Source organism: Blennius ocellaris, assembly GCF_963422515.1.
Source record: "Blennius ocellaris genome assembly, chromosome: 2".
NCBI classification, from domain to species: domain Eukaryota; kingdom Metazoa; phylum Chordata; class Actinopteri; order Blenniiformes; family Blenniidae; genus Blennius; species Blennius ocellaris.
Genome location: NC_137651.1, coordinates 2,144,674 through 2,169,066, shown reverse-complemented (window position 1 = coordinate 2,169,066; position 24,393 = coordinate 2,144,674). Strand labels below are relative to the sequence as shown.

The 24,393-nt window shown below is 44.5% G+C and overlaps 1 protein-coding gene across 1 annotated transcript; it reads right to left on the bottom strand.

The window, feature by feature from the left end:
• Positions 1 to 9,233: 9,233 nt before the first annotated feature.
• On the bottom strand, positions 9,234 to 15,726 carry rps3 (ribosomal protein S3). Its single transcript, XM_080511468.1, has 7 exons — positions 15,674 to 15,726; positions 14,366 to 14,496; positions 14,106 to 14,199; positions 12,919 to 13,013; positions 10,826 to 11,013; positions 10,545 to 10,748; positions 9,234 to 9,310 (listed from the first exon to the last, which is right to left on the bottom strand). Exons 1-6 carry the CDS (start codon positions 15,701 to 15,703, stop codon positions 10,549 to 10,551), a joined length of 738 nt encoding a protein of 245 aa, XP_080367594.1. The 5' UTR covers positions 15,704 to 15,726; the 3' UTR covers positions 9,234 to 9,310; positions 10,545 to 10,548.
• Positions 15,727 to 24,393: the final 8,667 nt, after the last annotated feature.

Genomic DNA, 24,393 nt, shown 5'->3' with positions numbered 1-24,393 from the left:
AAAATTTCATTTCAGCATCTACAACCAGGTATCATTAAAGGATTCAGACAAATCTCCCAAAAAATTGATTTGATTCTGATTTTATTTGACAGAGACAATGTACAAAATACATTGATCTTACAAAAAGATGCTCCGTACCAGATTTTGCTCATGCTAATTTCCATCTGCAGTCCCCGGGCAGGTGCAGACAGTATTAAAACATTACATTACTTTACAAATAACTGTCAATAGCACGTACAAATACAGTACATGCAATCTTGGCTGAACAGTAATCTTTTTAAAAGTAAGGGTCATGGCTGGAAACAACACTGACTGACTGTGACCTTTGACCCCTCAGGCAGTAGGATATCAAGAACAGTATTGAAAACCCACATCATGGTATCAATGATGCTACATGGGCTGGTGAACACTTTGGAAAATAGTTCAACAAATTGAAGTTTATTAAATTCAACTTTATTTACAGAGCAGTCGACCTGAGGCACTTTAACAGAGAAAAACCCTAAGAAATGCACACGGGCAAGCAGAAGCTGCAGTGGAAAGGAAAAACTCCCTCTGACAGGAAGAAACCTTTGCAGAACCAGGCTCAGAATGATCCCAACGTCTCTGGTGAATTATGCAAATGAGAAAAGATGTGTTGTGGTCCAGTGATGTGCCATGACCATTGGTACACCAAACAAGAACCCCATGGCAGGATTAGATGACACACAAAATCCTTTTCACTCCTGGTTGCCAACTTACAAATATTAAATTAAGCTAAAACTAGAGCAACTAACTAACGACAAACCTAATATAACCCTCAATAAAGGCATCTAAAACACGACGAACCAAAAACTCCAATGCTTTGCAGCGATCAGCTCCGTGATCGTTACATAATAATAATCAGGAGTGAGAAGAGTTTTGTGTTTTATGTCGTTCTGCCATTGTTCCTGTTGGTGCCTATCAAAATAAGAACCTCTCTCAACGGTCGTTGGCTGACGTGTTAGTCTGTAATATTCAAGATCGTAAAATACCATCAAATAAGCATAAACAATTATTCAATAGCAGTGATCAGCGTTTAGACTTATTTTATTTGAAGATGAAGACCTGTCCTTGACAAAGACGTGGATCACGGAGGAGTGAAAGTCAAAATTCTTGCCACATTTAGCGAAGTTGTGCAGTGTTGCATTATTAAAGTGGGCTGACAGAGCCTCAAACTATTTATAGTCAACTAAAGCCAGAAAGTCAAGTTTTCCCACATTCTGGAATCGTGCCTCCATTTGCAAGCACTTGTTCCTGTCAATCAAGTTCATGGCGTCGCACCGCGACAGGAAACGATCATGGAAGGAGTAAAACGACTCACGCTGGTTCTTCAAGACAAACATGGTGTCCCCGACACTGGTTGCTGCAGCAGCTCAATGTCATTTCCATCGCTGCTCGTCTAAAGCCAGGTCAATTCTGCTGTGGCCAAATGTTTTCAGACATCAGGCTCTGTGTGTGGACCACTGACTTTTCATGTTTGGCTATGGCACAGGCCAAGTTGTTCTAATCACAGTATCCTGCATTAGTCCAGACATGGAAAGCAGAAAAGGATTCAGTGCAGCCAATCTTTCCTTGTGTACCATTCACTGTAGAAAGTACGTACACATTTTCTTACCTTTCCTTTGGTGAAGGTCTGGTAGCTCGGGTGTTGGTCTCCCTTCTGTTAAAATCTGCTGTTTTCCCTCAAAAGAAAGTTGAGAAAACTTCTTTATCATCTCTCGCGCTGTCATCCTGCCTGTTATCCTGCCAACTGGCTGGAGCAGCTCTGTACCAAGTCACTAATGCACTGTGAACGTGTGTACAATGTTTAACATATCACGTCCAAAGGCAGCGTAAGGATCTGCCTGTTTGTGTAAATAAGTTGATATGGGGAAACTGACTGTGCAAACATCTCCATTCACTGGACATGAGCTGCAAAGGTAGAGCAGCAGTCTGCCTTCAGGGGGTGTGGCCATAGGAGTAACTCAGGGGGTGTGGCCATAGGAGTAACTCAGGGGGTGTGGTCATCACAGTAACTCAGGGGGTGTGGCCATAGGAGTAACTCAGGGGGTGTGGTCATAGGAGTAACTCAGGGGGTGTGGCCATAGGAGTAACTCAGGGGGTGTGGTCATAGGAGTAACTCAGGGGGTGTGGTCATCACAGTAACTCAGGGGGTGTGGTCATCACAGTAACTCAGGGGGTGTGGTCATAGGAGTAACTCAGGGGGTGTGGTCATAGCAGTAACTCAGGGGGTGTGGTCATAGGAGTAACTCAGGGGTTGTGGTCATCACAGTAACTCAGGGGGTGTGGTCATCACAGTAACTCAGGGGGTGTGGCCATAGGAGTAACTCAGGGGGTGTGGCCATAGGAGTAACTCAGGGGGTGTGGCCATAGGAGTAACTCAGGGGGTGTGGTCATCACAGTAACTCAGGGGGTGTGGCCATAGGAGTAACTCAGGGGGTGTGGTCATAGGAGTAACTCAGGGGGTGTGGCCATAGGAGTAACTCAGGGGGTGTGGTCATAGGAGTAACTCAGGGGGTGTGGTCATCACAGTAACTCAGGGGGTGTGGTCATCACAGTAACTCAGGGGGTGTGGTCATAGGAGTAACTCAGGGGGTGTGGTCATAGCAGTAACTCAGGGGGTGTGGTCATAGGAGTAACTCAGGGGTTGTGGTCATCACAGTAACTCAGGGGGTGTGGTCATCACAGTAACTCAGGGGGTGTGGCCATAGGAGTAACTCAGGGGGTGTGGCCATAGGAGTAACTCAGGGGGTGTGGCCATAGGAGTAACTCAGGGGGTGTGGTCATAGGAGTAACTCAGGGGGTGTGGTCATCACAGTAACTCAGGGGGTGTGGTCATCACAGTAACTCAGGGGGTGTGGTCATAGGAGTAACTCAGGGGGTGTGGTCATAGCAGTAACTCAGGGGGTGTGGTCATAGGAGTAACTCAGGGGGTGTGGTCATCACAGTAACTCAGGGGGTGTGGTCATAGGAGTAACTCAGGGGGTGTGGTCATAGCAGTAACTCAGGGGGTGTGGTCATAGGAGTAACTCAGGGGGTGTGGTCATAGGAGTAAATCAGGGGGTGTGGCCATAGGAGTAACTCAGGGGGTGTGGTCATAGGAGTAACTCAGGGGGTGTGGCCATAGGAGTAACTCAGGGGGTGTGGCCATAGGAGTAACTCAGGGGGTGTGGTCATCACAGTAACTCAGGGGGTGTGGTCATAGGAGTAACTCAGGGGGTGTGGCCATAGGAGTAACTCAGGGGGTGTGGTCATAGGAGTAACTCAGGGGGTGTGGTCATAGGAGTAACTCAGGGGGTGTGGTCATAGCAGTAACTCAGGGGGTGTGGTCATAGGAGTAACTTTGGGGGTGTGGTCATAGCAGTAACTCAGGGGGTGTGGCCATAGGAGTAACTCAGGGGGTGTGGTCATAGCAGTAACTCAGGGGGTGTGGCCATAGGAGTAACTCAGGGGGTGTGGTCATCACAGTAACTCAGGGGGTGTGGCCATAGGAGTAACTCAGGGGGTGTGGTCATAGGAGTAACTCAGGGGGTGTGGTCATAGGAGTAACTCAGGGGGTGTGGTCATAGCAGTAACTCAGGGGGTGTGGTCATAGGAGTAACTCAGGGGGTGTGGTCATAGCAGTAACTCAGGGGGTGTGGCCATAGGAGTAACTCAGGGGGTGTGGTCATAGCAGTAACTCAGGGGGTGTGGCCATAGGAGTAACTCAGGGGGTGTGGTCATCACAGTAACTCAGGGGGTGTGGCCATAGGAGTAACTCAGGGGGTGTGGTCATAGGAGTAACTCAGGGGGTGTGGTCATAGCAGTAACTCAGGGGGTGTGGCCATAGGAGTAACTCAGGGGGTGTGGCCATAGCAGTAACTCAGGGGGTGTGGTCATAGGAGTAACTCAGGGGGTGTGGTCATAGGAGTAACTCAGGGGGTGTGGTCATCACAGTAACTCAGGGGGTGTGGCCATAGGAGTAACTCAGGGGGTGTGGTCATAGCAGTAACTCAGGGGGTGTGGTCATAGGAGTAACTCAGGGGGTGTGGTCATAGCAGTAACTCAGGGGGTGTGGTCATAGGAGTAACTCAGGGGGTGTGGTCATAGGAGTAACTCAGGGGGTGTGGTCATCACAGTAACTCAGGGGGTGTGGCCATAGGAGTAACTCAGGGGGTGTGGTCATAGCAGTAACTCAGGGGGTGTGGTCATAGGAGTAACTCAGGGGGTGTGGTCATAGCAGTAACTCAGGGGGTGTGGTCATGGCAGTAACTCAGGGGGTGTGGCCATAGGAGTAACTCAGGGGGTGTGGCCATAGGAGTAACTCAGGGGGTGTGGTCATAGGAGTAACTCAGGGGGTGTGGTCATAGGAGTAACTCAGGGGGTGTGGCCATAGGAGTAACTCAGGGGGTGTGGTCATAGGAGTAACTCAGGGGGTGTGGTCATAGCAGTAACTCAGGGGGTATGGTCATAGCAGTAACTCAGGGGGTGTGGCCATAGGAGTAACTCAGGGGGTGTGGTCATCACAGTAACTCAGGGGGTGTGGTCATAGGAGTAACTCAGGGGGTGTGGTCATCACAGTAACTCAGGGGGTGTGGCCATAGGAGTAACTCAGGGGGTGTGGTCATCACAGTAACTCAGGGGGTGTGGTCATCACAGTAACTCAGGGGGTGTGGTCATAGGAGTAACTCAGGGGGTGTGGTCATAGGAGTAACTCAGGGTGTGTGGTCATCACAGTAACTCAGGGTGTGTGGTCATAGGAGTAACTCAGGGTGTGTGGTCATCACAGTAACTCAGGGGGTGTGGCCATAGGAGTAACTCAGGGGGTGTGGTCATCACAGTAACTCAGGGGGTGTGGTCATCACAGTAACTCAGGGGGTGTGGTCATAGGAGCAACTCAGGGGGTGTGGTCGTCACAGTAACTCAGGGGGTGTGGTCATAGCAGTAACTCAGGGGGTGTGGTCATCACAGTAACTCAGGGGGTGTGGTCATCACAGTAACTCAGGGGGTGTGGTCATAGGAGTAACTCAGGGGGTGTGGTCATCACAGTAACTCAGGGGGTGTGGTCATCACAGTAACTCAGGGGGTGTGGTCATAGGAGTAACTCAGGGGGTGTGGTCGTCACAGTAACTCAGGGGGTGTGGTCATAGGAGTAACTCAGGGGGTGTGGTCATCACAGTAACTCAGGGGGTGTGGCCATAGGAGTAACTCAGGGGGTGTGGTCACCACAGTGACTCAGGGGGTGTGGTCATAGGAGTAACTCAGGGGGTGTGGCCATAGGAGTAACTCAGGGGGTGTGGTCATAGGAGTAACTCAGGGGGTGTGGTCATCACAGTAACTCAGGGGGTGTGGTCATCACAGTAACTCAGGGGGTGTGGTCATAGGAGTAACTCAGGGGGTGTGGTCACCACAGTGACTCAGGGGGTGTGGTCATAGGAGTAACTCAGGGGGTGTGGTCACCACAGCGACTCAGGGGGTGTGGTCATAGGAGTAACTCAGGGGGTGTGGCCATAGGAGTAACTCAGGGGGTGTGGTCATCACAGTAACTCAGGGGGTGTGGTCATAGGAGTAACTCAGGGGGTGTGGTCATCACAGTAACTCAGGGGGTGTGGTCATCACAGTAACTCAGGGGGTGTGGTCATCACAGTAACTCAGGGGGTGTGGTCATCACAGTAACTCAGGGGGGGTGGTCATAGCAGTAACTCAGGGGGTGTGGCCATAGGAGTAACTCAGGGGGTGTGGTCATAGGAGTAATTCAGGGGGTGTGGTCATCACAGTAACTCAGGGTGTGTGGTCATCACAGTAACTCAGGGGGTGTGGTCATAGGAGTAACTCAGGGGGTGTGGTCATCACAGTAACTCAGGGGGTGTGGTCATCACAGTAACTCAGGGGGTGTGGTCATAGGAGTAACTCAGGGGGTGTGGTCATCACAGTAACTCAGGGGGTGTGGCCATAGGAGTAACTCAGGGGGTGTGGTCATCACAGTAACTCAGGGGGTGTGGTCATCACAGTAACTCAGGGGGTGTGGTCATAGGAGTAACTCAGGGGGTGTGGTCACCACAGTAACTCAGGGGGTGTGGTCACCACAGTGACTCAGGGGGTGTGGTCACCACAGTAACTCAGGGGGTGTGGTCACCACAGTAACTCAGGGGGTGTGGTCACCACAGTGACTCAGGGGGTGTGGTCATCACAGTAACTCAGGGGGTGTGGTCATAGGAGTAACTCAGGGGGTGTGGTCACCACAGTAACTCAGGGGGTGTGGTCACCACAGTGACTCAGCAGTAATGCAGCCTCTCTGATGTACCAGGAGTCATTTGGGCAATGAAAAGCATCAAATGTTAACACTTTCACACCTGCAGGCACTGTAAGCTGAAGATGTAAAAACAAATCTGAATTATATTCTAATTAAAACAAATAAGCAGAATGAACGTGTGGTTCATGTCAATCTCGCCTCGGGGAGACACTGACTACCCTGACTGCACGTCACCGGTGTGGTCTGACGAGTCCACATGTCAGATAATTGAAGGAAATAATGGATGTTGTGACATGATGTCTGGTCTGACGAGCCAAAGGAGAGTCAGAATTTCACTAATTCACTAACAAAACTTCCAGAATTAGTGTCCTCAGTTCACAAACATTATGAGACTATGATCCATAATAGTGGTCCACATGTCCCTGTCACAACTGTTTTGGAATGTCATGCAGGCACAACATTCACAATGAATGTTTATTTACAAAACTCATTAAAGTAAATCATAAAACATTAAATATCTTGTCTTTGCACTTTTTCTACCTGATTATACATTGAAAGGAATTTCCACATCAAAACAGGTCTTTCTAGAAGAGGGTTTTTATTTACAAACTTAAGTACCTTTGACAATAAAAGAGGTCAACAAAGCAAAGTCAAAAAAATGCCTAACAAACTGAGATGCTAACACAACAAAGTGACCTAATGAGCCATGAGGGTCTGTTGCCCCGTCTTTTGCCACAGCAGGAAGTGTCTGCTGTCTGCAAAACAAGGAAGTGAGGTGAGTGAATGGCTTTAACTGTGTGGACGGGTCCATCACGCCTGCCACAGTCCAGAAACGTACATGTGAGGTTAACTGGTGATGCTAAATTGCAGCAGTGCGTCTCGAGCGCATGGCCTGCCGGCGCAGCCGCAACACACGGCACTATTTATGTACTTACTCTGAAACTAGACTGATTGTTACACTTTGTCACAGTTGATGATCAATCAGTTCTATCCCCCACTCTGGATCGCTTGAAGATGAAAGTTTGACATATGAACAAGGTGCTGCTGATCCACTGAAGAAACATCTCCACCAGTGTTTTTCAACCTTTTTTGAGCCAAGACACACTTTTGTCTTTGGAGAAATGTGGAGGCACACCACCACCCGAAAATGTTAAAATGTGAAACTCTGCAGCCTCTATTAACAATATAAAGTCATTCTCATCAAAGTTTTATCAACAGGAATCAAGTAAATACAGAAAAAAGTATTTCCCAGTTTCTTTTTTTCAAATTGTGACTCCCTCAGTGTGAAACCTGGACCTGATGGATGAAGAGCTGAGATCCTGGTTCACATTCTTCCTTTTCAAAAACTTCTCCATCACTGTCACTGACACAGTACTTTGATACAAGATGGTAGCAGGAGGTGGAGATGAACCACACTGACGTCTGTCAGTTTGGAATTCACCCGCACACCCTAACGTCTTGTCTCAAAGTTCTGTGCTGCCATCTATTGGCGAAGAGTATTTATACATGATTACTCTGCAACACTGTCGGCTGTGAGAGTAAATGTTTTTTTTTTGAAAAAAATGTGAAATTGGATCATTTCCCACGGCACACCTGACTAGATCTCGCGGAAACACCAGTGTGCCGCGGCACAGTGGTTGAAAAACACTGACCTAGACCACTGCAGCTTGGCTGTTTACGGCTACGTGGATCTGCAAGTCCGATATTTGAAGATATTAAATGTCTGAGATGAATCCGGCTTCAATTCTCCATCAGCACCACCAGGTTCCCCAAAACGTGCTGCTCAAGGTTCAAAGTTTGCGTACAGGTACGCACATTCTCCCATAGTTTATTTTTTATTTTTTTAATCACAAACTTGGTGTGGGAAGTTGCGTTACGCGACCCTGTTTCGGGGTGAGCGACACCGCGACGTTCCATCATGAAGGATAGAATCGTCTGTAGAACGCATTTCACTTGTTTGCAGCTCAAAGTTGAGCGGCGGCATGGAACTGCAAGCGTCTCGTCCACCTGATGAACCAATCATAGTGAACTATGAGTCTCGGTTGTGCAGCGAGGAGGCCCGGCTGAAAGAAACGGGCGAGTTGGTCCTGAAAAGGAACTCCACGTCCATCGTGTGGAAACAGAGTCACCTTTCCCCGGACAACAAAACACAAACGTGATTTTGAATAATTAGCCTCAATCCAATAGTGCCAACGTTTATTCATAAAGATAGGATGGGATTTAATAAGTTGTACGTCTTCCCACTCCCTTTTGGACATGATTCTATTTTACCACTGTAACTTGGTTGGTTGGCTCTTTGGTTTATTGGCATGCATTGTTGATTGATATTTAATTTTTTTGATAATGTTCTAAAAATTTTTATGAAAAAAGCCATTACTTAAGTTTGCATTTTTATTTGACTTTTCAAAAAAGCTAGTGTTTTGGTACTTAAACCCTGTTAAATTGACATATTTCACAAAACCATCTTAAGTTCTTAACAATAGATATTTTTCCCCATTTTAAATGTGAAATTGCAGTTTCATTGTTCGTGTGAAAACGTCAAGTGTTGTATACCCTTCAGTAGTTTTCTTATTTTGCACGTTGGCAAAATTGCACATATTCTGTAAATTTAAACATGTTCATAAAGGTTCTTTGGCCTAAATCGTCCCAATTTTTTGTCCAAACTTGTAAATTAAACTCACAGAATTGTAATAAAATCTAATTTCATTACAAACAAGTCCTGATATTTTTGCCCGATCACACACAGCGAGATGGGTTCTATTATTGTAGAGAAGAAACTGAACTTGAGCTTTTATCAGTTTGTGGAATGCGTTTGAGATTTTAAGTCAGTTTTAGGGTAAACAGATTGAATGTTTACGTGGACATTTGTAATGGGTGTTGAAGTTATTAGAAAAATGTTTTGGTAATCAACTTCTTAATGCCTGGAAACTTCGAACCAAAGATTTCGTGCACACATTTAGATTAAAGAAAACTGACCAGTGAATGTATTTTCCACGTTTTATTCTTTTTGTACACAAAAATCTGAAGGTGTTTCTTCCATGTGGTGGAACAGATGAAAACCTGAAGGAGACAAAACAACAACAACTTGTTAAACCAGTCTGAAGGCTGTTCAAATTAAAGTTTAGTGTCGGCACTGGAACTGCAACTAGCTGCTGCACTTGTTAGCATGCGCGCTAACAGAATGCTCAACCGATTCAGAATTTATTAATGGGATGTTTTCACCACAAACACACGGAAGCCAAACAGCTTTGTTTCTTTGCTCCTTCTCAGACAAATGCCTCGATGTCTTCAAGAGAAAAGGACTTCTGGGCCCTGAGGAACCGGAGCAGAACCACAGAACGTGGATCTGAACCGGCAGCCGGCAGAACCAGAGTCCGGTTCCGACTCGTCATCGTGTCATCACAGAAAGAACCGAAACTTAAACCTGTTGGTCAGCGGTCGACACAAGTCGGCGTCTTCACAGTGAATTTTTACGTCCTTCATGAAAGAAATGGACGTACTAAGGAAAACCTGAAGCAGGCAAATTAATCTGGATGCCCTGAACAGAAAACTTCAAACCGTGTGAATGGATTAAAATTCAACATTTAACACAAAACATTTTAAAGAGATTAAAATAGTTATTTGGTGTCGTTGAGCCGACTCAACTTGTTGGTTTCATCCAGATGACTGGAGTTGGGAGAAAATGTGTTTGTGATGCAAAAACTAAAGTGTGTAGTTCTGCAAGTGTCCTCTGGGCGGAGTCAAACTACAGATGAAGGTGACCGGTGACTTTTAAGCCTTGTTTCAAGTGAAAACGCATAATTTTTCCATTTTTGTAATAGAAAAGTCTTGCCTTCACCCAGACATCTTTTTAAACTGATGCCATTCGCACTCCAGGTTCGCAAAAAGGTTTCTATAATGTTATAATGTCCTGTTAATACAATGTCCGAGCCAAAAAGTTCTTCTCAGGCCGCTGCCAAGTCAACCGGTTTCTAAAACTCAACAAAAGCGTTGTGCGTTCACTTGAAATTGCCATCATATAAAAGCAGTCGTCGTTTTTTGAGTTAAGTTTCCAGTGACGAAATAAACAAACTATTTAACCTGCACTACAACATTGAACACGAGTAAATCAACGCTCATTTAGAACGTTTTTACATCAAACTCGATAGAAAGGTACTTTATGTATGCAGTGTGCACATATATTTATGTGTGGGTACTTAAAACAGTCTTGCATGAATAAACTGTAAATCTATATTATTTTACTGGATTTTTTTTTTTTTTTTTTTACCAGTGTTTGACGAAGGTTCATGCTCACCCTCTCATGCGGTGGGTACCGGGGCTCCCTGGGGCATGGCGGGCACCTCGGGCTTGGCGCCCTTCTGCTCAGATATGGGCGTGGTGGGCAGCGTCTCCTCTTTGGGCTCCACGATGCTGACGTGGTCGGGCAGGGGCTTCTTGGGGCCAATCTTACCGCTGGGGTCCCAGGGCAGCATGATCTTCACCTTGATGCCCAACACACCTGAGAAGCACCGAGAGACGCGTCAGTACAGGAGCTCAGACACCCCCGGCAGCCCCCCCCCCCCCCCCAGTACTCACCCTGCCTGAGCAGCACATGGCGCACCGCTGTGTCCACGTAGTAGTTGACGGGGTCTCCGCTGTGGATCATCAGACCGTCCACGAACTTCATGGACTTGGCCCTCTGACCCCTCAGCTTCCCGGAGACCACCACCTCGCAGCCCTTGGCGCCGCTCTCCATGATGAACCTCAGAACGCCGTAACAGGCCCTGAGGGAAGGACAACCGTCAACACACACCAGCAACTGCAAGCCGACGTCAGAGCAGCTCCAGCGAGTTCCCCACCACCTGTGAAGATGTTTCAGTTTCCCGCTCCTTCTCAGACAAATGCCTCGATGTCTTCAAGCGAAAAGGACTCTGGGGCTCTGAGGAACCGGAGCAGAACCACAGAACGTGGATCTGAACCGGCGGCCGGCAGAACCAGAGTCCGGTTCCGACTCGTCATCGTGTCATCACAGAAAGAACTGAAACTCCACACCCAACGTCAACGAGGATCCTGCTAACTTGCCATGCTGAAGATGCTTACACTTGTTGGTTTAATAAATGAACTACCGTTTCCACTAATTCCACCCGACTTCACACTGCATTATTCATTCACTCCATACTGGACGGAGGTAAACTATGTATGTAGCCACAGCTGCTTCTGGGGCAGACTGATGGAAGCCAGGCTGCACTACCGGCCCTCCAACCACTCTCTCTCGCCCTGAATTCACCGTCTTTCCCAAGGACACTTCAGCATATAGGCAGGCAGATGGGAATCAAACCTGCAACCTTCTGATTGGAGACGATCAAGAGGTTGGTAGTTTAACTGTGTGGATGGAAAAACATCCAAGTATGGAGGAATGTACTTAAGAGACGGGAGAAAATACAGATCTCAGTTATTCAAGCTGAAACTGAACAAACACTGATCTCACAGGGGATCCAACTTTGGTGATTTTAGGTAGTGATGAAGCTTCAATGACGGTTCATGAACCACTTTATTTTCTGACTACACTCGATTTGAAGCTCGAGTCTGAAATACTGGCAAGGAAGTGCACTTTTGTGCCAAAATTCTGAGCGAGCGATGGGAAAATTTGAGTGCAAAATTTTTTATTGTGCAAGCACACGAACAGCATTTTGAGGAAATATTTAAATTGCGCAAAGACAAACTTGAGATTGCGCGCTCAAAAATCATTTCTGCGCTCAGATTCTTCCTCTGCGCGCTCAACCTCTCTCTCTCTCTCTCTCAACCTCTCTCTCTCGCTCACTCACTCAAATCTCTCCACCTCCGCTCAAGTCCTGCTGTGCGCTCGCTCAAAATGTGCAAAGCCCAAATGTGACAGACACGGTTGTCCACCAATCACAGAAATTTGGGGCGGGCGTTGAACTCTGATTGGTTGCTTTGGTTTCTGGAAGTGCCTCATAACCAACGAAGAAGAAGAAGAGGGAAAAACAGAAATAAGGAAAACTAAAGCTAATGATCCTGGATTACAACACGTTTTCCCCCGCAGGGCTTCATGAGCTCAGCCACAACCGGTTCCTGACACTTCCTCCAAAGGATCTAAGAACTTGACTGTTATTAGAGCCATCATTTGCTGGGGAGGGAGAGAGCGAGAGCGAGAGCGGTTGAGCGTGCAGAGGAAGAATCTGAGCGCAGAAATGATTTTTGAGCGCGCAATCTCAAGTTTGTCTTTGCGCAATTTAAATATTTCCTCAAAATGCTATTAGTGTGCTTGCACAATTAATTTTTTGCGCTCAAATTTCCCCCTCACTCGCTCAGAATTTTGGCACAAATACAACCCCATACAGTGCCACCTAGTGGCTTCAGAAAATAAAGGCAGTGGTCATTGACCCTTCATTTGGCCGTCACTAGTTTTTGGCTTCCAGATCATCTGAGTAGAGAAAATGTCACTGTAGAGATTGAGTGTAGATAAGCTCCAACAATAAAACCTTTGAACACTCAGTTGTTCAAAGTTAAATTGCTTTGGTCTCCACAAGACAATGAGAATGTTTTCTTTGTAGTACTTCCACGTCCTCCACTAACTAGTTTGAGTTCAAACACAAAAACAGTGGGTTTTCCCAGTCAGATGTGATGAACCATTTCCTGAAACGTTTTGTTTTTGTGGTGTTGCTCACCTGCGCACAGCCAGACCTCCCAGCAGCTTGTAGCGCAGAGACTCTGCCTGAGCGATGGCGCACAGACCGCGAGTGGCCACCTTCTCGGCGTACAACTAGAAAAGAAGAGATGCAAAGCTTCAGTCAGGAGGAATCGAGTCCACGGCGACGGCGATTGAAACGTCAACCCGACACCCTTCTCAGACAAATGCCTCTTTGTCTTCACGACGCGGACCGTCTGATCCGAGGACTGGACCAGGACCACAGAACGTGGACCTGGACCAGAAACCCACAGTCAGAACGAGTCCTGGTCCGTCTCGTCATCGTATCATCACCGAAGGGAAATGTGACTCCTATCTACACTTTTTTTTTATACCAGGAGGGAACCTACAATACACAACTTGTGTTCCACACAGTGGAGGGATGCACCGATACCACTTAAAGGATGAGTACTAACTTTTAGGTACGTGCCGATACTGAGTACTACGAGCTCCAACAGCCTTACAGTCCACAGTACACCTAGCGCAGTATGTAGCATCCGTCTGCACACCCCAAGTACTGGAGACCGAGCTTGCTGTTACCGTGTACAAGTCAGACTTTAATCACGTGTAGCATCGCTGGTGTGAGCCCTGAAACTTAAGCACAGGCGTCTCAAACTCAGTTCCCCGAGGGCCGCAGCCCTGCAAGTTTTCCACATCTCCACCCCCTGAATGACCTGATGGTTCATCACCTCATTCAGCACAAAGCCAGACAAACATGCAGGGCTGCGGCCCTCGAGGATAGAATTTGAGACCCCTGCTTTAGCGCGTAGCGGCTCAGTAAACTCCTCCCGATCCACTGAGCAGTTAAACTACCGAGCGACAGTATTCCAACTCTGCTGGTTCAAATGTCTCCGCCGATTAAGTTGCTGGTGTACAAATTATGCTTCTCTTCCTCTTTTGTCGGACTTAATTTATCGTCTCTTACCTTCGTCATTTTCATTTATATGAAGGAATCTTCAAACCACAGACTTCCCTCTTTACCCCTCATCAATATGTTGACTCACGTAATACTCTGCAGTACCCGACTAGACACTGGTATCGGTGCATCGCAAACACAATTCAATAAACATTGCCGGGATTCAGCCAAACACAAAAAAATGAACTGGTGGTGGGATTCAAAACCAGCAAACCTCCCACCAGCAGCGGGTTCTCTCTGGGTATCTTTACCTCCACGCTGCCCTCAGGGAAGCCAAACCTCTTCTGGACCACAGCGGTCAGCTCTCTGATCCGACGGCCCTTCTCTCCCAGAACATTCTGGGTCCTGCAAACAGAGACAGACACATCGGTTTTAAATAATCTCATCAACGAGGCAACACCCAACTTCACAGGAATTTTACTTTAACTCTCCATAAAATGAATTACACGCTGAAAAGAACGCAAAATGTCCAAGAAGATTCAGAACGGTCATTCAGAAAGTAGAATCTCACCTTGTGGCCAGGATGATGATCTCCGTCCTGGTTGGAGTCACGCGCACCTCCACACCAGAGTATCCATCCTCGGCAAGCTCACGAGTGAGGAACTCGTTCAGCTCGGCCTTGAAGATACCGTCTGAGACGAACTGCGGAGGGAGAGAAGAGTCTGCTTTAGCCACTGTCAATGATGGACAAAGAAATCCAAACAGCAGCCAATACTTTGGAAACAGCCTTCCAGGACTCCAGGACAAGAAACGGGTCAAATTACAGCCTCATTCACACGATGTTTTCAAGTGCAGACGGTTTTCGCATTTCGAAGGTCTGTTTACAAAAAAACACGCATCTGACTCACTGACGAGATATCCTGAAAATGCTCAGTCTCCACGAGAATACATATTTTAGAAGGTTGGAAACAACTTTCTCAAAGAACGTGGGCACAGCCTCGGTGCTGACGCTGCGATTGGTCAGGTGCACACCGCGACATTATATAGTTCTGCTCATTATCAAGACGATGGACAATAACAACAATGGTGGCCTCCAAAGTGTCACGATTAATTAAGAAAACAAAATTAAAACACCATCTCCAAATCATGGCCTGCCATGCAAACTACACCGTTTTCAGCACTTGTAGGCCTTTTTCATGCAAGAGGATGCCGTTTTCAAATGGTTATGAGTGAACGTGAAACTTTTCAAATCCACTGGAATTGTTGTGTATATGGGTTTATACATCAATATGCATGTGGAGCAGTAATCAAGTGATTCAACGTGACTGTCCTGTCAACCTGCCTCCACTCACTGACCTGGGGATGAATCCTGAACCCTTACCACACATTACACGATTATAACGAATATTGATTGAAGTACATATAATCACAAGGATTAAATCTTTTAAAAAAACTGGCTCCCAAGAGAAGTCAGCTATGGTTTAGCAACTGCAGCTAAAACTGCAGCTGCTAAACCATAGTTGACCATAGCCGACTCGTCTGAAACGCCTAACGACGCATTCCACTCACTTCAGTGTCACTAAAAATATATCGTCCGATATAAACACACCGCAGCGCAAAACGGACCGAACCTATCCAGACATTAACGGAGCCGCGGCCGGTCCACGACCCGGTCCCTCTCCGGTCTGAGCCATGCTAGCTCCCCAAATGAGGACGCAGCCGTTCCGGCAGAATCCGAAGTAATCCTATCGGTGCCGGGGGAGAAACACCTCCAACTGGACCCGGACCGGCACCACACACGACCAGCCGTGTCCACGTGCCCCCATTTAATCTGAACCCGCCTGTTTAAGCACATAAAGAGAGGATGAAAGAGACTTACCTTCCTCTTCTTAGAGATCTGCACCGCCATCTTCGACAGGCCGTAGACAGGAAAGGACCCGCAAAGGAGGCGGAAATAGCTTTATACACAAAGGTCGCATTTCCGGTGACGTTGTCACTGAGTGTGCCGGTACTTGTAGTTTTTACATAAAGTGAAACCTAAATACTTTTAATATCATTTCAGGAGCAAAGTAATCAAACGTACGCTATTAGCACAACATAACATTTCGAATAATTCAACAAAATATGTAAATAAATAGTCAATAATGGCTTATATCTTCAATATATATTTTTATCATAAAATCATTTCCCACTGGAATTAATTAAGTGTTTTATTCTATTCCATTGTATTTCTTTATTATCAATTCGTTCCACGTGTCAAAAACATTCTGAAAGAAATGTAAACAGAAAAAAAACCCTATTCAAACTAATGTGGATTCATCTATCTATCTATCTATCTATCTATCTATCTATCTATCTATCTATCTATCTATCTATCTATCTATCCATCCATCCATCCATCCATCCATCCATCCATCCATCCATCTATCTATATATCTATCTATCTATCTATCTATCTATCTAGCTATCTATCTATCCATCTATCCATCCATCCATCCATCCATCCATCCATCCATCTATCTATCTATCTATCTATCTATCTATCTATCTATCTATCTATCTATCTATCCATCCATCCATCTATCCATCCATCCATCCATCCATCCATCCATCCATCCATCTATCTATCTATCTATCTATCTATCTATCTATCCATCCATCCATCCATCCATCCATCCATCTATCCATCCATCCATCTATCTATCCATCTATCTAGCTAGCTATCTGTGTGTAGCTGAATTTGATTTCAATGTGTCAGTAATTGTATGAAAGTATTAGTCACACATGTACAGTATTTAGACTGAGATTAAATCGATTTTAAAACATTTTATTTTACGTTTTTAATATTTCCACAACGTTATGAGAGCAGTTTGACTGCAGGAGCAGTTAAACTTCTGAGCTTAAACAAGCACTTTGTTCTAAAATGTCAGCTACGTTTCAATACTTTGAACCATTTGAGTTATCACTGAACTGAAATGTATCTTAAAGATTTTGGAATGACTAAATTCATTAATTTACGTAAATGATACGATCAGCAGAAAGTGAAAATAGACATATTATGACAGTTGTGCTGTTTTTCCACCTGATGTCACTGTTCTTCTTGGGTTACTCGTATAGAAGCTCCCCCGTTGAGCCAGCAGGGGGCGTACTGCACTCACTGTTTAATCCAGGCCTGTCTCATCCTGGTCTGAGGGAGTTTTAGTGGAGGGCATCAATGTCCATTATTATTTAAGCACTCAACGTTTGCGGAAGCTTTTGGGGAGAAATATTTGTTTCTTTTTTCTATTCTTTTTTTAAGTGGTGAGAAAAACTATGAAACTGTTATTCAAGCATACTTTTTATAACCTTATTGTGAGTGTAATGAAGAGAAATTCATACCCCCCCCCCCCCACACACACACACACAGTCTACCAGTCTACACTTTAGTCAAGAGTTTTTAGTAGTAGATAGTGCAATAAAGAATAAACCAGTAAACCATCAACATAAAACAGTAAAAAAAAAAAAAAAGCACAGTATATTTTTTTTAGAACATTGGCCACAACTTGTATAACCTCTAAATAAGTGCAGTATCAACCAAGGGTGTCCAAACTACGGCCTCCGGGCCAGCTGTGGCCCAGACGCCGAGGTTGAAGTGTAAATTTAAAGGATATTACGGCAATATTTTACCAGTCTGGTTCAGTCAGGATGAAACTGGACTGTATTTGGTCCCTGAAGTACATTAAATGCTTTACGAAATTGTTTTATATGTATGTGTATAGATATGCACGTATACGAGTCTGTGTATGTATGTATATATGTTTGTTTATGTGTATATTTATATATATATGGATATTTAACATTCAATTTGTGTTTGGGACCGTCCCTCTGAAGAGAGGACATCTACCTTGAGGAGATACTTGCCCTTGGATTTTAGGGCGTCTTACTGTATATTGTATACATCTTTATATTGGCTCAGTTATGTGCTTTTTTTTTTTTTGTCAAATATTTTTATTGGTTTTTACATTGGGAGGTACAGACACATGTAAAAACATACCAGATGTACAACAATGGTCATCTCTCAATGTAATTAAACTCGCTACAGTAAAACGTAATATAAAACCAAGGTGCATTGGAGAGCAATTCTCCCTTCCCAAACAAAATAAATCATTCACTCGCAGCATTCACACCACAATACGAGACAAGACAAGACAAGACAAGGACTCAAGGGTTGAAGATAATCACAATGAAAAATTATGTAAATAATTAAATATTAATTAAAAATAAATAAATAATAATAAAAAACAAACAAACACAACAAACAAACGAACACACACAAAACCAAACAAAAACAAAAACAACGACAACAATAACAACATGATAAAATAATAAACTAAAATAAATAAAGAATTAACAACTCAGCTTATTGTGTTTCAGCTTCAATGTGCAAGGTGTCTATATGCAGTAGAACGGGTTGCCAGAGTTTATAAAAGGCCTGTAGGGAACCGTTCAGGGAGAATCTGATTTTCTCAAGTCTCACGCATCGCAAAATCTCTTGAATCCATCTATTATGTGTAGGTGGGGATGAGTGCGTCCATTTCAGGAGGATAAGCCTCCTTGCAAGCAAGGTAGTGAATGCAATAATTTGTTGTGAGGTTTTCGACCAACCAAATGATGGGGGTAATCCAAAAAGAGCGACAAGGGGGTCAAAATTAACTGCATGACCAAGGACCGTCGTCAACGTATCGAAAATGGTACGCCAAAATTCAAAAAGTTTGGGGCACGACCAAAACATGTGCATGTGATCCGCTGGTCCGAGATTACATCTGTTACAAGAGTCCGCTCTGTCTGGGTAGATCTTAGCTAACCGTGCATTAGTGAAGTGGCTCCTGTGCAAAATCTTGCACTGTAGGAGTTTGTGTCTAGCACATATTGAGGATGTGTGAACTAGATTAAGGATACGGCCCCATTGTTCATCAGATATAGATATTTGGAGGTCACGATCCCAAACAACTCTCAGGGAGTTAAGGGAGGTTGGGTTCATTCTAAAAACAGCATCGTATAGGATTGAAGTCAGGGATTTTTGTGATGTTTTCAAAGAGAGAAGGGAATCCATCAAGGTCTCAGGGGGGCGATTAGGAAAATGAGGAAATTGATTTTGTACAAAATGTCGGATCTGGAAGAAACGGAATAAATGCGATTGTGGGAGAGTAAATCTTTTTGATAAGTCTGCAAATGAAGGAAAAATACCATCAATATATAGGTCTTCAAGGGTCTTCAGACCCTTGTTTGACCAGAATTCAAATGCAAGGTCAGAACAAGATGGAAGGAATAAAGGGTTTCGAAACACTGGGGCTAATCTCGATGAGGGGTGTAGACCGAATTGTTTCCTAAATTGACTCCAAATTTTTAAGGTCTCAGAAACAATGGTATTCTGCGCTACACGTTTGGTTGGTAGAGGTAACTGTGAACAAACCACTGCCCATAATGCGACAGGTGAAGAGGCGAGTTCCATGAGGGCCCATAAAGGACGATCATTGAGCGCAATCTTAACATTCCAGAAAAGGATTTTCTTGACATTACTAGCCCAATAGTATCGGCGAAGGTCTGGTAAGGCCAGACCTCCCAGAGATTTAGGGAGTTGAAGAGTTGACCTCTTTATGCGAGCTCGTTTATTGCACCATAAAAAAGAGTTAATCAACTGGTCAAGTGTAGAAAAAAAGGATTTTCGAACAAATACCGGAACGTGGTCAAAAACATAGAGAAAACGGGGAAGAATTGTCATTTTGACTAAATTGACACGACCCACAAGGGACAAAGGAATAGTGGCCCACCTAGCAAAATCCGATTTACAACGCTCGAGTAGCGGTTGAAAATTTTTAGCAAACAATTCGGAGAGTGATTTTGTTACAACAATGCCGAGGTATTTCAATCCTTGGGTCGCTTTTCTAAAGGAAAAAAGGGAGGGTGGGAGGTTCTCTGCAGGGGAGTTAAGTGGGAGATACTCACTTTTGTGAAGGTTGATTTTATAGCCAGATAGCTTTCTGAATTGTTCTAAAATATCTAAGACAGCAGGGATGGATTTGGCTGGGTTGGTGACATAAAGCAGAAGGTCATCTGCGTACAGAGAGAGCTTGTGAGAAATACCAAATCTGGAGATCCCTTCAAATTTCCTTTCATAACGAAGCCATAGTGCTAAGGGTTCGACGGCAAGCGCAAACAGGGACGGGGAAAGAGGACATCCCTGCCGGGTGCCACGGGATAGAGAAAATAATTTTGATTTTATACCATTAATATTTATACTAGCCATGGGGGAAGTGTAAAGTAGCTTAATCCATGATATAAAGTTGGGGTTAAAACCAAATTTACGTAGGATAACGAACAGGTAGTCCCATTCCACGCGGTCAAATGCCTTCTCGGCGTCTAATGATAAAATTATTTCCGCTGAGTTACAATCTGAAGAAGAGCATGTAATGTTTAATAACCTTCTAGTGTTATGAAAAGACTGTCGACCAGAGACAAAACCAGTCTGGTCTGGGTGTATTAGCGTTGGTGTGACCTTCAGAAGGCGAATGGCGAGTACTTTTGATAAAATCTTAAAGTCAACATTAAGGAGGGAAATGGGCCTGTAACTGCTACATTGGAGGGGATCTTTATCCTTCTTAAGCAACAAGGTTATTGATGCTTCTGAAAATGTAGATGGTAGTCTCCCATTTATAAATGCATCATTAAATACCCTCACCAGGATAGGAGCCAATATACTGGAAAATGTTTTAAAAAATTCTATGGAGTATCCATCCGGTCCAGGAGATTTGGAGCTTTGTAAACAACTGATAGCCTCCAGGACCTCAGCAACCGCTATGGGGGCTCCTAGATTACTAAATAAATTGTTGTCTACTTGGGGATATGCCAAACAGTCCAAAGAGGTAGGCTCTGACCAAATACAAGAGGAGACCTCAGAAGAGTAAAGTGTTGAATAATAACAAGAAAAGGTATCACAAATTTCCCTAGGGTCCATTGTGACTAACCCGTTCAGAGTCATTATTTTGGGTATATGTCTTGAGGCACTTGCAGCTCGGGCCTGATATGCCAAAAGTTTGCCAGGTTTGTCCCCTTGTTCAAAGAAGCGTTGCTTTGTTTGTAAAAGCTGAATCTCAACTTTTCTGGTTGACAACAATTCATATTGAGACTCTAACTGCAATCTTTCCTTATATAACACAGCGGAAGGGTTGGTGGCATATTCAGCATTTAAAATGTGTATTTTATCTGATAATTCTTTTAATTTAGAGAGTTCCTTTTTTTAAAAATGGGATACAAATGAAATAACCTGCCCTCGTAGATAAGCCTTAAAGGAATCCCACAGTATATCACTGCTGATATCAGGTGTGTCATTTATTTCGAAGAAAAAATTTATTTCTTTGGTAAGAAAATCTTTGAACTTAGCTTCTGAAAGCAACTGTGAATTAAACTTCCAGAATTTGTGAGCCGGTCTGCAGGGGGAAAAGGAAATGTCAACTGAAGTAGGGGCATGATCAGAGATTACTATACTGTGATATTTACAAGCAACAGTATTGTGCAACAACTTATTATCTACCAGGAAAAAATCGATTCGTGAGAAGCTATGGTGAACATGAGAGAAGAAGGAGAACTCCTTACTAGAAGGGAACCTAGTCCTCCAAGGGTCCACCAATCCCAGATGGTCAGTGTGGAATTTCAAGGTAGCAGCTGATTTTGTTAGGGTGGTCTGTTTTGTAGATGACCTATCAAGAGTTGTATCCTGTACCAGATTAAAATCACCCCCAATAATGATGAGATGGTCTGCTATATTAGGTAGAGAGGAAAAGAATTTTGATATAAATTTTTCATCATCCCACGTGGGAGCGTATACCGAGGCTAGAACCACAGGAGTATTCTGCAATTTGCCCGAAACTATAACAAAGCGTCCGTTAGGATCACATATATTAACAGATGGTTCAAAAGCGATGTCCTTGTGTATAACAATCGCAGCACCCCTTACTTTCTCAGTGAAACCAGAGTGGAACAAGTGACCCATCCAGGGCCTTTTCAAACGAGAAATATCACAATTACGAAGGTGAGTTTCCTGTAAGAAGCACAGATCTCCCTTGAGGTGTTGTAGGTGCGATATTACCTTGTTGGCCTTGACGACATTGTTCAGTCCTTTGACATTCCACGAAATAAAGCGGATATTTCTACCTGTCATCAAAATAGGCTTTCATCAGAATCAGCTGACTGAGCTGCAAAAGGAAGCACACACACATAAAAAAAAAAGAGGGGGGAGGAGGGGACGACGACGACAATACAAGAAACAGTACACACACATGCGCACACACATGTGTCTGAAAATTGTGAAACCTAATTATCACTGGCCTCGGTCTTTCGCCTTGCTTTGGTTTTGGGGCCAGGGACCGATGTGCACGATCCAACACAGGGGGGGTTAGCAGGGTATCCTTGCCAATGAGTTCGTGCAGAAAGGAGGCAAAAAAGGTCGTTGGTTGGGGGCCCTCGATCGATTCTGGCAGCCCCATAATGCGGATGTTATTCTGCCTGCTACGCGACTCCAAGTCCGCGGCTTTGGCCTTTAGCTTAGCGTTGCTAGCAGTTAGCTCCACACACTTAGCCTCCAACGAGTCCAAACGATCACTCACCACGTCCGCATTAGCTTCCAGTGAAGAGATGCTCTGCCCGTGAGCGTTTAGAGTAGTTTGAACGATATCAAGCTTTGACTCTAGTGTGGAGATGGTGGTCTTGAACTCCACGGACAGGGCAGTCTTGTGCTCCTCCAGCAGGTGAGTCAGCGCGGCCATGTTAACACTGCTGTCCGTTTTGTCCTCCTTGGGCGGAGAATCCTTCCGAAGCTGCTGTTTTGTTGTCCTGGAAGTCATTTCGGAGTCGAAGCGTCACTGTTTTCGGCGTTTTCTGATTAAAAAGGGGGTAATTCTACTGTTACAATGAAATAAGTTCGGGAGCTGGAGAAAACGTGTCTACTCCTCACCCACCATTACCGGAAGTCCCAGTTATGTGCTTTTAAATAAGTATGTTTCTTCTCTAACATATTTGGTGTTTGGTTTGTTCAATAACTGGTCCTAAAAATGACCATGTCACAATGTAGTATTTAGTGGTCCACTTTACATCAGAATGCACAATAAATCAGAATGCACAATAATCTAAATCTTCCCAGGCCAAAACGCAATGAAAGTTTCATGTTTTCACTTGAAAATGTTGTGTAAACAGAGTGTGAGTTCGAGATACTTTCGCTTGACCTGTTTCCCTGCAGGACACATACTCAATCGGCGGTGGAGCGATGGCGTAGACACCAGTCTGTAAATATTTCACCCATTCCCACCAATGACACTCTGATTTACAGCACATAGGAAGTCATCGCCGACCTTTGTCAAAGACACTACTTTGGCTCATCCATCATATAAATCATTCACTGTACTGCAAATACGATGTTGGACACACCTGTTGATATAAAGAACCCCCCTGAGACTGAAAAGACCATACGTGCACACTGCTTATCACATTATTGGTACAGGGTTTATGATGTAACTAAACCTCTGGATCAAGCAAACAGCAATTTTAATCCATTTAGGGGTCGATGAGGACTTCTCCAAATCACATGCAGCAGCTTTTCACATGTTAGCAAACAGTGCAAAAGTGCTGAAGTGCTGACAGATGTTGGCAAAATGAGGAGAAACTGTCACTTAAATTCCGTCCAGACATGAAATCGGACCAAATACTGCCGTCAGAGTCATAGGAAGTTTCTTCTATTTTATGACTTTTACATTACGTTGTTGATACACTTTTTGAAAGAAAAACCACAACACCACCAAAAAAAAAAAAAATTATATTTGTCATCCTTTCCATTCCACATGACTTCCACATTCAGTGAGTTTCTACCAACCACAGACTGGATGTGCTGGTGACACTTTAAAACGAACGTTGGTAAAAGCTCCAACTGACTGAAGTTCACCAAAAAGGCACGTATTTCAAGACGTTTGACGACATGTTGTGGTTTGCCACCGACTCTGAAGTGACCAACACAGCAACATTTCCAGTACGTCGCCTATGTCGGATCCTTCTGGGAATAAATGGAGCAAAATGAAAATTAAGCCTTTCTTCTGGTAAACGGGTCCTCTGTGTGTGTGTGTGTGTGTGTATACAGTCTCTTTACCACCATATTGCACCAAATACAAATTACAGGAGAAACAGTGCATACAGAAGAACTCCAGTGGCTTTATTTTGGGATTTAAGTGGAGGACTGAAGACAAATTTGTCTGAAGCTCAATCAACCTAAATCACTTAACTTGTAATCGAGTACAATTTAATCAGTGTTGGGGTAGACTGACTTCATTTGTATTCCGCATATTTACACACTTCTTTACAATGATATTTATGGTACCAGGAAAATGTGATGGGGCAGAGTGAGATCTCAAAGTTCAACATATCGTGTAAGTGTCTGATTTGTTACTTGTTTATTGAAGTTTTTCTCATTTGTCTAGTCTACACTTGTTTCTAAATTGTATATGAAGACTTATGAACAATCTCATGGAACACAAACCAAAAATATAGACAGTAATGTAGAGGCTGAAATGAGTCTTC

What these genes read in the sequence shown, in the direction of transcription:
- rps3 (XM_080511468.1), bottom strand. Translation starts at nt 15,703, where the DNA reads ATGGCGGTGCAGATCTCTAAGAAGAGGAAG. An exon ending in GGAGGTCTGGCTGTGCGCAG is followed by an intron (nt 11,014 to 12,918) that starts GTGAGCAACACC and finishes TCCTTCCCTCAG; the next exon opens with GGCCTGTTACGGCGTTCTGA. An exon ending in CCATGTGCTGCTCAGGCAGG is followed by an intron (nt 10,749 to 10,825) that starts GTGAGTACTGGG and finishes GGTGCTTCTCAG; the next exon opens with GTGTGTTGGGCATCAAGGTG.